At 39.9% G+C, this 12,408-nt stretch overlaps 1 protein-coding gene across 1 annotated transcript in view; it reads right to left on the bottom strand.

Moving 5' to 3' along the window:
* The window catches only part of fbxo41 (F-box protein 41), a gene marked incomplete at both ends in the record, with an annotated part of 34,219 nt that extends 22,652 nt beyond the window's left edge, over positions 1–11,567 (bottom strand). The window contains 2 exons of the mRNA XM_083909755.1: positions 9,090–9,319; positions 11,019–11,567. Of these exons, the coding sequence (XP_083765881.1) occupies positions 9,090–9,319; positions 11,019–11,567 (779 nt within the window). The remainder of the gene's footprint in view (positions 1–9,089; positions 9,320–11,018) is intronic.
* Between the last annotated feature and the right edge of the window lie 841 nt (positions 11,568–12,408).

Genomic DNA, 12,408 nt, shown 5'->3' with positions numbered 1-12,408 from the left:
TCTCAAGTGCATCTCTCTGTTTTGACACCTGGATCCCGCAGTGTTTTTTTTTTTGTTCAGCACATTGTGTTGTCATGTCACAATGTCACACAACTGGATACATTACACACACACACACACACACACACACACACACACACACACACACACACACACACACACACACACACGTAACACACCGCAAGAAAGGCAGCGCAAGAAGCTGTACGACGACATGAGTGGAGACGTGAGATGGCCGGGGATGAAAGGGTGAGAGAGGGAAGGGATGATGAAAGAGACGCAGAGGAATGTGCTGTTTTCAGAGCCCGCGGGAATAAAGTGTGCATGACTGGTTTCCCGCCATCACACCACACTAATCCAGGTCTTGGCACAAATCGATCAGGGGGAAAGAAAATATTTTATTATGGCTCAAAATCAACCCCCTGAAAATGTTTGACTTGATGCGAGTGTCAGACTATGGAAGAGGATTAGTTCTGACTTTAAACCCAGAATTCTGACTTTATTCTGAGAATTCTAAACTCAGAATTCTGACTTTATTCTGAGAATCCTAACTTAAAAACTCAAAATCCCAACTTAAAAACTCAAAATCCCGACTTAAATTTTAGAATTCGGACTTTAAACTCAGAATTCTGACTCTAAACTCAGAATTCTGACTTTATTCTGAGAATTCTGACTCTAAACTCAGAATTCTGACTTTATTCTGAGAATTCTGACTATATTCTGAGAATTGTGACTTTAAAACTAAGAAATCTGAATTTAAAAATGAGAATTCTGACTTTATTCTCAGAATTCTGATTTTAAACTGAGAATTTGGACTTTAAAATCAGAATTCTGACTTTATTCTCAGATTTTCTGACATCAAACTCCGAATTCTGACTTTTTCTCCACGAATTCTGACTTTAAACTCACAATTCTGACTTTATTGTCAAATATTTTTTGACTTTAACTTTAAATTGACTTTAAACTCAAATATATTTTCCCATGTGGCCCTAATCCTCTTCCGTATCAGACAGTGACAGGACAAAAATGACAAGCATTTCAAAATGCATGAGAGACAAAAACTGGTTCATTATGCCAGGAAAATGTCAGCTGCACTCAGGTTAGGCTCCAGAATCTGTGCTTAAATCTTTGTCTGCAATAATGCAAGTGATGATTTTGCAATTTTCATATCAAATATGCGTAGAGTAGAGATGCTGCTCACTGTTATTTTTAGTATCACTTATCCTATCCGTGAGCTACTTAAAATCTGAAGTATATCCTCCACTTTGTTTATTTTATGTCATATCAGTATTTCAAACTGCTGAGATGTTGAGTTTATGAATAGAAAAACGCAAATAGTTTGGGATTAAGCTCATCAATGCTCACACTTGTTGCAGATTTATTTCGTACAAACTTTTTTCCATTAATATATGTCGAAAAAAACATATATAAATATACGTATATAAAGCGAGACATGTTCTTTGAAAGACTGTCAGCATCATCCATCCTGTTTACCGTTTTCTGCCCGAGCAAACGGTTTCATCCAGCCTCAAGGACAAACATGTCAGTTTCTTTCATCTAATGATGGAGATAAACAGCCCACTGTCCGTCATTATCCTCCTACAACTGTGTACGAACATCCACAGGATCAGCATTACACCATAATCTGAATTACACAACAGACAGAGCCCGTATTTAAATAACATTGTATTAACAGTTAAATAAAGAGGTCAACTATAGAATAACTGTAAAAAAAATAAGGCACATTTGAATGCGTTACTTAGGCTTAGCGTCTGAATGTATCGGACTATTTACGAGAGATGGGACCATACCACGTTGTTTTTGTCCGATACTGATACCGATATCATAAACTCGATACTGATATTAGTCTGATAGTCATTTTAGATTATTTATCCCAAAAAGTAGAAATAGGCCCAAAAATGACTCGGCCAAAATGTTTTTACTGATTTTTTTTAAATCTACATTTTTAGTAGTCATAGTGAAGCATGCGATATATAGGATTTTTGGATCATATCAGATTTTACATTTCTCATTTTCGAATAAAGCAAGTTACTAGAGGATTATGCTCAAACACACAGTAAATAGTAGGGATGGGAATCGATATCGGTCAGTATCAGTCCGATATCACTGTGTCGGATATCGGACTGATACTGACCGATAACGATTCCCATCCCTACGATTTTCTGTGTGTTTGAGCATAATCCTCTATAAACTTGCTTCATTCAAATGAACATTACAGCCATAACATCATCTAACTGCAGCAAATGTGTGTTTTATCAGTGTATTTTGACTTTTATTTGAGAAACTCTGCACATGAACTCTCCTACAGCCAAAAACCCTTGGTCACGTCCATCTTCACGGCAGATCCTAATCTTTCTACAATCTCATCCCGAGCCGATCACGTTCTCGCTCTGATTTCTTGGAAAGTCTTCACAAGTCTTGCCATTCTAACTCCGTGTGCTCTCGTCTGTCAGACACTGATGTTAACGAGGCCCTTTTTTCTCTTTCCCTCAGCCCTGACAGCTTCACTTTGCATTCAAGATTGCTGCTCGGCGAAGAGCGAGTTTGTTTTCAGAGCCTTCGGTTTTCTTATGCTACACGGGGTATACTCACACTTACACTTTATCATAGTTATTTGTGGGAATAAATCAAATCGTTTTCTGCCCGTTTGTCAAAAAACCCTCTTCCCTTTTCAATGCAGTGAGAGAATCTGCAATCAGAAATGCAGTTGTCCAATATTCTGAATCAATATCTGCCGTGATACCAATGGGTATTAAACATGACATGACCCATCCATGAACATGAGAAAATAGCACATCAACGCTCCAGTCTATGAAATCCCTTGCCGCTCTTGCAATAAAGTTTACATCGGTGAAAGACGCTCCCATACACGCAAAAAAAAGAACGGCAGAACGAATGCGAAAAAGGAAAAGCAAACCAGGAAAACTTAAAAGTCAACCACTGCAAATGACATGGTGGATCACGGAGGCAGTGGAGATAAGTAAACCTGGTCGTGGGCGACATCGAATCAGACAGGAAGATCACGCCTAGGCAACAACAGCTGATAAGGAACGTCACCGCCTGACATCAGTTCTGAGGAACTGGTTAACAAAAGGTAAAGAAAATTTCATGTTGTCTAAAAAAAACCAGACGACCCATCCACAAATAAATAGAGTTTGTTAGAAGTCACTTAAAGCTCCATAGAGTGGAGTTATGAAGGTCTACTTACATACATTAACTTGTTTTTATGGTCAAAAACCTCCTAGTTGCTGCAAACGAAGAAATCAAAATCTCTCCTCACTGAAGCTCTCGTCAGCCAAGCTGTTTCAGACCAAAATCTAAAAATCTCACCCCCAGAAGACTTGACTGCATTGTGATTGCCCAGCCAACGAGAGCTTTCCCAACTTGTGTTGTGATTGGCCAGGTAGCTGGAAGTGACGTAATAAGCACGTCAGCTCTCAGAAGCGCAGCTCCCCCCTCTGGAACGGTGGATGCACTGCTACTCATTATCAAAACATTGTTTTAACAGTGTTTAAAAATAGCTTCGTCACAACTCCCCATCGCAGTTTCAGACCGCTTGCAGAGCCTGATAACGCAATAATTGTTACTGGAAGAAACTCAAACTTCATTATAATACATGATCTATTAATCAGATTTGATTCTTTGGTCTCAAAAAGACATTTCCCAAAGCCATGGGTGATTTCTTCAAAACAGACCAGACACAATAACATTCAGTTTACATAAGTGATATAAGAGAAGAAAATATAAATTACAATCTTAGATTTTTGGTTAATTTGAACCTGTGGTTATTTTAGAATTAGATTGTGACATTAAGTCTAATGATACTGTATCAGCGCCTCTCATAAACATTTCCCCTTGTGAATATAAATAATGAAGTATTTGAAGGACACTGGTGTTTGCGTCCTCCTGCAGGAGCACTCTGTGACGATAACCATCATCTCAGTTGGCCACGTATGAATTGAATTCTACAGACTAGATCAGCGTAAATAGCAAATAGCTCTTCAGAGTGATCCACTGTAACAATCATAAGAAATTAGCCCGTGAGCAATCGGGAGTCATTTTGTAACAACCAAATAAAACTCGTCATCAGACGATCATTTTCTCCTCAGGCTCCAGGTTCTGCTGATTACAGCTGCTCTTGTTTTATTCCAGCTGCTGTTAAAGCACTTAACAGCACATGCTTCAGAGACCAGTGGAGTGTGATATTTATCATTACGCTGTGTCAGTGACTCTTAGAGTAGAAGCATGTGTGTGTGTGTTTATTATGGAGTGCATTAAACGGCACTTTGAGATCATAACGCAGACTGGATTGAACCAAACAACTGCTCAATGTATTTCAGAACGGGGCTGAACAGACTATCGTTTTCAAATCGAAATAGAATTTTGAAACGACGCAATTTGAAAAAGTTGCAGTTTATTTATTCCACTTTTGACTGTTTTATACCAAGTAAAAATCAGAGGTGGAAAGTAATGAATTACATTTACTTGTGTTACTGAGGACAGGTGAGATACGAGGACAGGTGAACAACGAGGACATGTGAATGAATGATGAGGACAGGTGAATGAATGATGAGGACAGGTGGGACTGATGAACGACGAGGACAGATGAATGAATGATGAGGACAGGTGAATGAATGATGAGGACAGGTGAATGAATGATGAGGACATGTGAATGACGAGGACATGTGAATGAACGACGAGGACATGTGAACGACGAGGACAGGTGAACGACGAGGACAGGTGAATGATGGGGACAGGTGAACGATGAAGACAGGTGAACGAAGAAGACAGGTGAATGAAGAGGACAGGTGAACGACGAGGACAGTGGAATGATGAAGAAGACAGGTGAATGATGGGGACAGGTGAACGATGAAGACAGGTGAACGAAGAGGACAGGTGAACAACGAGGACAGGTGAACAACGAGGACAGGTGAATGATGAAGAGGACAGGTGAACGATGGGGACAGGTGAACGATGAAGACAGGTGAACGAAGAAGACAGGTGAACGATGAGGACAGGTGAATGATGAGGACAGGGGAACGACAAGGACAGTTGAACGACGAGTACAGGTGAACGAAGAAGACGGGTGAACGACGAGGACAGGTGAATGATGAGGACAGGGGAACGACAAGGACAGTTGAACGACGAGTACAGGTGAACGACGAGGACAGGTGAATGATGAGGACAGGGGAACGACAAGGACAGGTGAACGATGAGTACAGGTGAGCGACGAGGGCAGGTGAACGAATGACGAGGACAGGTGAACAATGAGGACAGGTGAGTTGGCATTAATTTAAGTCTGTGAGTGAGTCAAATGTTTCAGTACTTGAATCACTTCCTAACCTTTAAGTTTTTTTTTTTGTTTTTTTTTAACTGTCAGTGTAAACACGTTAATCATGATTAATGAAGTAGTGCGTGACAGTGAACACTGAACTGAAGGTTGTCATAAAATGATTATATGACAGATGAAATCTCAATATATGACAAATTATGTGACACTTTAACCAGATATTTCAGGTCTATTTTCAAAATCATTCACACAGAATAAATAATCAGGTCTGTGTCACATTCTCATGCAGGACACTGAAGGCAGCATGAGCTTCCTCTTTATGCTTTAACATTGACAGGATTGATGCATAATATCTCGATGAAAGGACACAGAGTTTTAAAAACTCTCCATAGTAAGTGTAGAAAAAAAACACAGAGTGTATAAGGTTGTTAGGCTGACATGGTTAAGCCAATAAGCTGCTCTGTGCCTTGTTAACAACTGTTTAGTCATCAACGCTGCTGAACATTCAGAGTGTGATACTCTTTTTCCGTCTCGACTCTGAATGAGACGACTGTTTGACTGCCAGATTCTCCTCTGAGAAACAGGGATGGAGGGGGGGAGGGAAAAAAAAAAGTCAGGGGCGAGACTGGTAAAGCTGCAAAGAAGGCGAGTCACAAGCAAAAGGTTTTAACGTGATCAACATCGATGCTGACAGGTCGCCGTGAACAAGCAGAAACAGCGGAGCATGACGATTACTTTGAATCTAACCAGTGGAAATTAGATTTGTGTGGTAAACCTTTTCGTGAGGTGGGCCAAGACTGAAAATAAAACACCCACTGTAACAAGAAACTGGGATCCCAGGTTCCTTTAACAAACTTACCATTAAAACATTATTTTGTTATTACATTACGGGAAACTCAGTTTTAAACCATTGGAAACTGAAGTACAATTGTTAAAGGACTCATATTATATCCTATTTCTCCAAGTTAGCCTAGTTCCCTGGTGTCCTAATGAACATGTCTGTGATATGCTTTGGTCAAAATACCATAAGGATGAAGCACCACAGCAGTTCAATCACCCTGCCAAAACAGCCCTGTTTCTTTAAATGCAAATGAGACACAGGAAACTACGTCAGCATCACTGAGGCTCCGGCAGCTAATAGGAGTTAGCATTTGGAAAAGTGATACTTTGTCGAATTTAGGCAGAAGATATAAAATGTATCCAATGGACATGTAAATCCTCTGAGGCTGGAAGTTTGTGTAGAACTCTGTGCTGCACTGTGCAGCCAAGAATAGAACACTTCACAGACTTCCGCTCTTCGGGATACTTTTGCCCTCGCCATCAATGTCGCGTTTTTAGGGACAAAGCGGAGCTCTGCGAGACAACAATTCCAGGAATTTGCACAATGTGACGTCAAATTGCGTGCGGAAGTCAACATTGCGTGTTTTATCTCCAGAACTTCTGCTGAGGCGGACCACAAAAACGTGACTTCCACACTTTGCCTTCTCATAGGGCCTCCAGAGACCCAAATATAAGAGTTAAAATGATTAAAAAGTTGATTTTTGCATAATATGTCCCCTTTAAAATGCACTGCTTGTTTTCCTGACTTCCATGAAATGACCAGTTGTAATATCAGCTGTAATATTCACATACAAGTCAGACTAAGTGACGTTATTTTGAAAATGTAAAATATGGTTATTATACGTTATTATCTCAACTAGGAAAAAGAAAATGAGATTGGCACTTGGAAGTATTATGATGCAGTTGGATTGTGACAAATACATAATCCCCCCTATTCCAGCCCTGGTGTTTTTGGCTATGGCAGCCCATGAAGTCATGGAGAGATGTATATCAAAAATGACATTACATTAGTTTTTGTGTTAATACACATATTAGGGATTAAATGTGCATGTATAACCTGTGAGTGCCTTTAGTCACTGGTACTGTATGTCTGCGATGAAAGATTAAAGAGTCTGGGAACAAGCCTTTCGGTCTTTGACCTACTGTTGACATTCAGACCTGATAAGGAGAGCGAGGAGAAGCAATAAAAAATAAAAAAAACGAGAGGAGAGCAGAAAGATGACACTCACCTTTCTCTCTGATAGAAACACAGCACAGATAGCACAGGACTTCAATATGAGAAAGAAAATACAGCAGGATTTAAGATGCTGTGAAATGTACTGCAATGCATGATGTTCGTCTGCCTTATTATCTTCGACCTTCATCTGAAAACGGACTCTGTCAAGCAATACTATCATACCTGACTGCATACTGTGTGTACGAAGCATTTAGTCTTCAAACTACTAAATCAACTGGGTTTTTCGAGCAGTAGAATTCGCTTTTTGAGGACACTTTTTGAGACAAATTCTAATTGTTTGCCATCTGTCATAGACAGACATAAAACAAATCACTTCCTGTGTGCAGCGCAGGAATATCGCCGCATGCCCAGAGACGAAAAAAGACAGCTACACTGAGAAACACAGACAGTGTCATGTGGAGCTGACAGGCTTAATCAGCACTGTGTGAGCAAATAATGCCGGATAATAAATGGACTAAATGGAAAACATTTTATGCATAAAATGCCACTGAAACACTGTATAAAAAATGTGGGTCATGCTGTGGAAGACCTGCGAGCCACGCTCAACAGACTCACAGTCTCCATTAACTTTACATCACCACGGCGAGATTTATGTCCTTCCATTTACAGCTGTACTTTTCACTAATTCACCGAGCAGCGCGGCAGCTTTACGGTGAGACCGGTCTGAGCGAGTGTGTCGGGGCCAACGCAGATGAAGAACGAGGCAACCGATGCCCAGCTGCACGAGCAGCTCGTCGTCCCCGGAGGGAGACAGATGCAGAACACATCTGGCTGCTGGGTATCATAAGGATTATGCTATTAACGGAGCGGTGGAGGTGAGGGAGAAAAGTGTTTGTATCCGTTTTAAATGGGCTTAATAAAAGCATCACAGGTAGGACCTGTGGTCCTCCATAGCTAATTTTAGTATATATATATATATGTATATATAAACATATATACATATATATGTATATATAAACATATATACATATATATATATATATATATGTATACATATATATATTTATACACATACATATACATATGCACATACATACATGTATATATACATACATATACATAATATGTATATGTATATGTATATGTATATGTATATTACATATACATATACATAATATACATATACATACATACATATACACACATATGTATATGTATATATATATATATATATATACACGTATTTATACATACATATATATATATATATATACTTATATATATGTATATACATATATATACACATATATACATATGTATATGTATGTATATATGTATGTATGTATGTGTATATATATGTATAAATATACAAATATACATACACATATACACATACACATATATATACATACATATATATATACACAAATACATATATACACATATACATATCCTTTGTGTGACTTTAAGAAATAGATAATAAACAAAAAATCAATCTTTTGTGTTTGTTCTCTCACTCATTCGCACACACTTGCACACACACCTTACATGCTAATTAAACCTGTGAAGATGCATCATGTAATGTGCATGTGACATCTATCCATCATTATCTATCCATCTTCCAATGCTTTATCCTCCACAGGAGGGTCACGGGGGGCACTGTGCCAAACTCAGCTGACATAGGGGTAAAGGTGGAGGAACACCCTAGACAGATCACTCGTCCATCGCAGGGACACATTATAGTCAATAAAATGCACTTACTGCTGTTTGTGGTTGAGCTCCGCCTCCTTGTTCACCAGATCCTGTTTGAGGTTGGCGAGCATTTCCACAGAGACGTCCACCTGTCTGGAGAGCTCAGAGGCCTTGTCCTCCAGGTCCTGCTTCTCCTGGCTCAGCCGCTCGCTCTCCTGCTTGGCCCGCTCCAGCTCGGAGCTCTTCCTCTCCAGCTCCGACTGAAGACGGCCTACACGCGCTGCTATTTTCTGCTCCACCTACAAGACGCGGAGCACATTGAGCTTCTCGATGCGACCGTGTTATGTAAAACAAGATATGCTAATGAGGGTTTGACCTTCACAATATAACATAACAGGGACAAATGAAAGCATTTTCTGTCTTACACTTTGACATTGTTGATGCCTTGTATTTTTGGATGAATGTTATTGACTATATACCAAAAAACGTGGTCATGAGGCTGCCGGGCTCTGAGTCTGCGACGCGTTATTCCCATCTGTAAGCGTTTAACTGATCAGATTCAGTGTGTGTCTGGGACACGGTCATTAATTCCCCCTCTGCTGCAGAGCTAAACGCTCTCAAAACCAAACTGAGGAGACTGGGAAGAGTAATGCCGGTTGTTTCCTGCGTCTAAATTAAAGAGAAAAAAAAGGAGATGGCTATTTTCCTTCAGCGTCTGCAAACCGTGCAGCAGCAGCCAGTTTGAGCAGAGCAATCTGTCAGCTGAAAAGTTTTATGGTGCTGGGGTGATATCTGAGCAAGTCGGCCATTATAAATTAAGTTACTTAATGGAACGGACTATTGAAGATACAAGCGTATAGATTTCAAGGGTTCCACTTCCAGCATATAGATGACACATGACGTTTTTCATCCAGTGTCACTGAATTGTTGCTGCAAATACAGCTTCGTTAGTTACGAGGCGAAGCAAATTGCTCTGCAGCACTGCAATTAATGTCCAAGCAAGAAATGATGGCATCGCTGGCTTTAAAGGTTTTTTCCTCAAATCTTTCAATTTATTTCCAGAAAACATGACTCAATTTTATCACAACTCTTACTCTTAACTCTTAAATTAACACTGTTCTAATAAATGTAAAACACCAAAAGTGTTTATAAAAATAAAACAAATGGTGGGAGAGTTATGTTTGTGCATTAACACTGTGGAACTGCATATTTAGCCTGCAATGATTTGAATATGGTGTGCAGTCACCACTTTAAATGCTAAATGTCTTTATACATAATATATATATACATATATACACACATATATATGTATATACACACATATATATATGTATGTATGTACACACATATATACACATATATATATATACATATATGTGTGTATATATATGTGTGTATATACATATATAATATACCCATGTATATATGTATATACACACATATATACACACATATACACATATTTACACACATATGTATATACACACATATACACACATATGTATATATATATATATACACACATATATGTATATATATATATATATATACACACACATATATGTATATATACACACACACACACGTATGTATATACACACATATATATGTATATATACATGTACACATATATATATATATATATATATATATACTTACTGACACAAGCCTTGGTGAACACCAATGTCAGAAATGGTTGAAATCTATAATCTATAACATTGTTTCCCAATCCAGGTCCTCAGGGACCCACTGTCCTCCATGTTTTAGATGTTTCCCTGTTCCAACCCACCGGATTCAAATAGTCAGCTCATCATCAAGCTCTGGAAAAGCCTGACAACAACTCACTTATTTGAATCAGGTGTGTTGGAGCAGGGAAACATCTAAAACATGGAGGACAGTGGGTCCCCGAGAACCAGGATTGTGGAAACACTGGTCTATAAAATGAAAATTGTAGGAGCCTCATGTCTCATTTTTAATAAGTGAGATGTTCATAATTACCTCTTCAGACAACTTCTCCAGCCTCTCGTCCAGCTCCAGACGTTCAAAGGCCCGCGCCTTAAGCCTGGCCAGGCCTTCCTCGTAGGCCGCCTCCACTGCGCTGGCTGCTACGTTAGCAGCCACAGCTACAGCCGTGCTGGGGTTTCCATGGGTGCCCGGGTCTGCAGATGTCATGGCTTTCTTCATAAAAATCTCCCCGAGGGGAAACTCCACATTGGGAATATACCGAGCTGACGTGCTAGAGTTAGCCGGGGTCAAGCTCAGGTCGTCCGCACAAGGAAGTTCGCGGCAAGGGAAGCGGCGTTCCTTTAAAGCCGAAGGCCGCAGCGGCTCAAAGGGGTCGTTGTTGTTGGCAGGTGCGAGGAGAGCTCCCTCGGCCACTAGGGGCAGCAAAGCAGCGGCGTCGCACACACTGTTGGACTTGGAGAGGACGTAGAGCGTCTCGTACGTGTGGTTGTACTCCAGGTGGGCGCGTAAGGACGACAGGCTTCGGAAGCGCTTGTGCTCCCCGCAGCGAGGACAGCGATATGGCAGGTCCAGAGAGGCCATTCCGTGCAGTAACTGCCGGAGGAGGAGGGGGCGCTCACGCGGCACAACGGCAGCGCCAGTATGAGGTCACAGAAATGGAGCTTCTGACAGATCCTCTCATGGTGAAAACAGGACAGCTAAGGAAAGTCATTAAGAAGAGAGAGCCCGTGTGCAGTGGGGGAGCCCGGCTCAGTCACATGACCACACATTGCGGCAACTATCGATTGGTGTTTTTCACTTCATCTTTCATAGCCTTTCCCCTCGCTCAGGCCCTGGAATATAAAGGAAACATGATGAGTTTTACAGTTTAACAGAGAACAACAATGACTCATCCAATTAAACTATGAACATTATAATGAGAACAGGTGCTTAAAAGAGTTTTTCTGCAGAAATATTCAGCAGTTTATGACTGTATTGTTATATTTGGTTTTATCTCCTTGTACCATTAAAGAAAATAGGAAGCCTGCAATTCTAGACATTTAATTAGTTTTCTGTTACAACCTGAACTTTCTTGACAAAAAATAAGTCAAATTTCAACAATATTATGCATAAATTTACCATTTACAAACATGTATTCCAACTTACAGATCACAGTGGAAATATTCACATTTAAGAAGCTAAAACGATCAGAAATCTTGTTTAAATTATGAAAAAAAGCTTCAAACCCCATTAATCGATTATCAAAATAGTTGACGATTAATTTAGCAATCGATGAATCGATTAACTGTTTCAGCTCTATGCGTGATATCGTATTGTGGTGTCTCCAACCCCAGAGTGTTTCCAAATAAAAACAAACATCCAGGCAAGTGTTTCAGCACAGTTTCAGACGGGAAATACATCCATGCTAACATCACTGAAAACG

Source organism: Microchirus variegatus, assembly GCF_963457635.1.
Source record: "Microchirus variegatus genome assembly, chromosome: 23".
NCBI lineage: Eukaryota > Metazoa > Chordata > Actinopteri > Pleuronectiformes > Soleidae > Microchirus > Microchirus variegatus.
The sequence above is the reverse complement of the archived record's forward strand: the minus strand, read 5'-3'. Positions and strand labels throughout refer to the sequence as shown.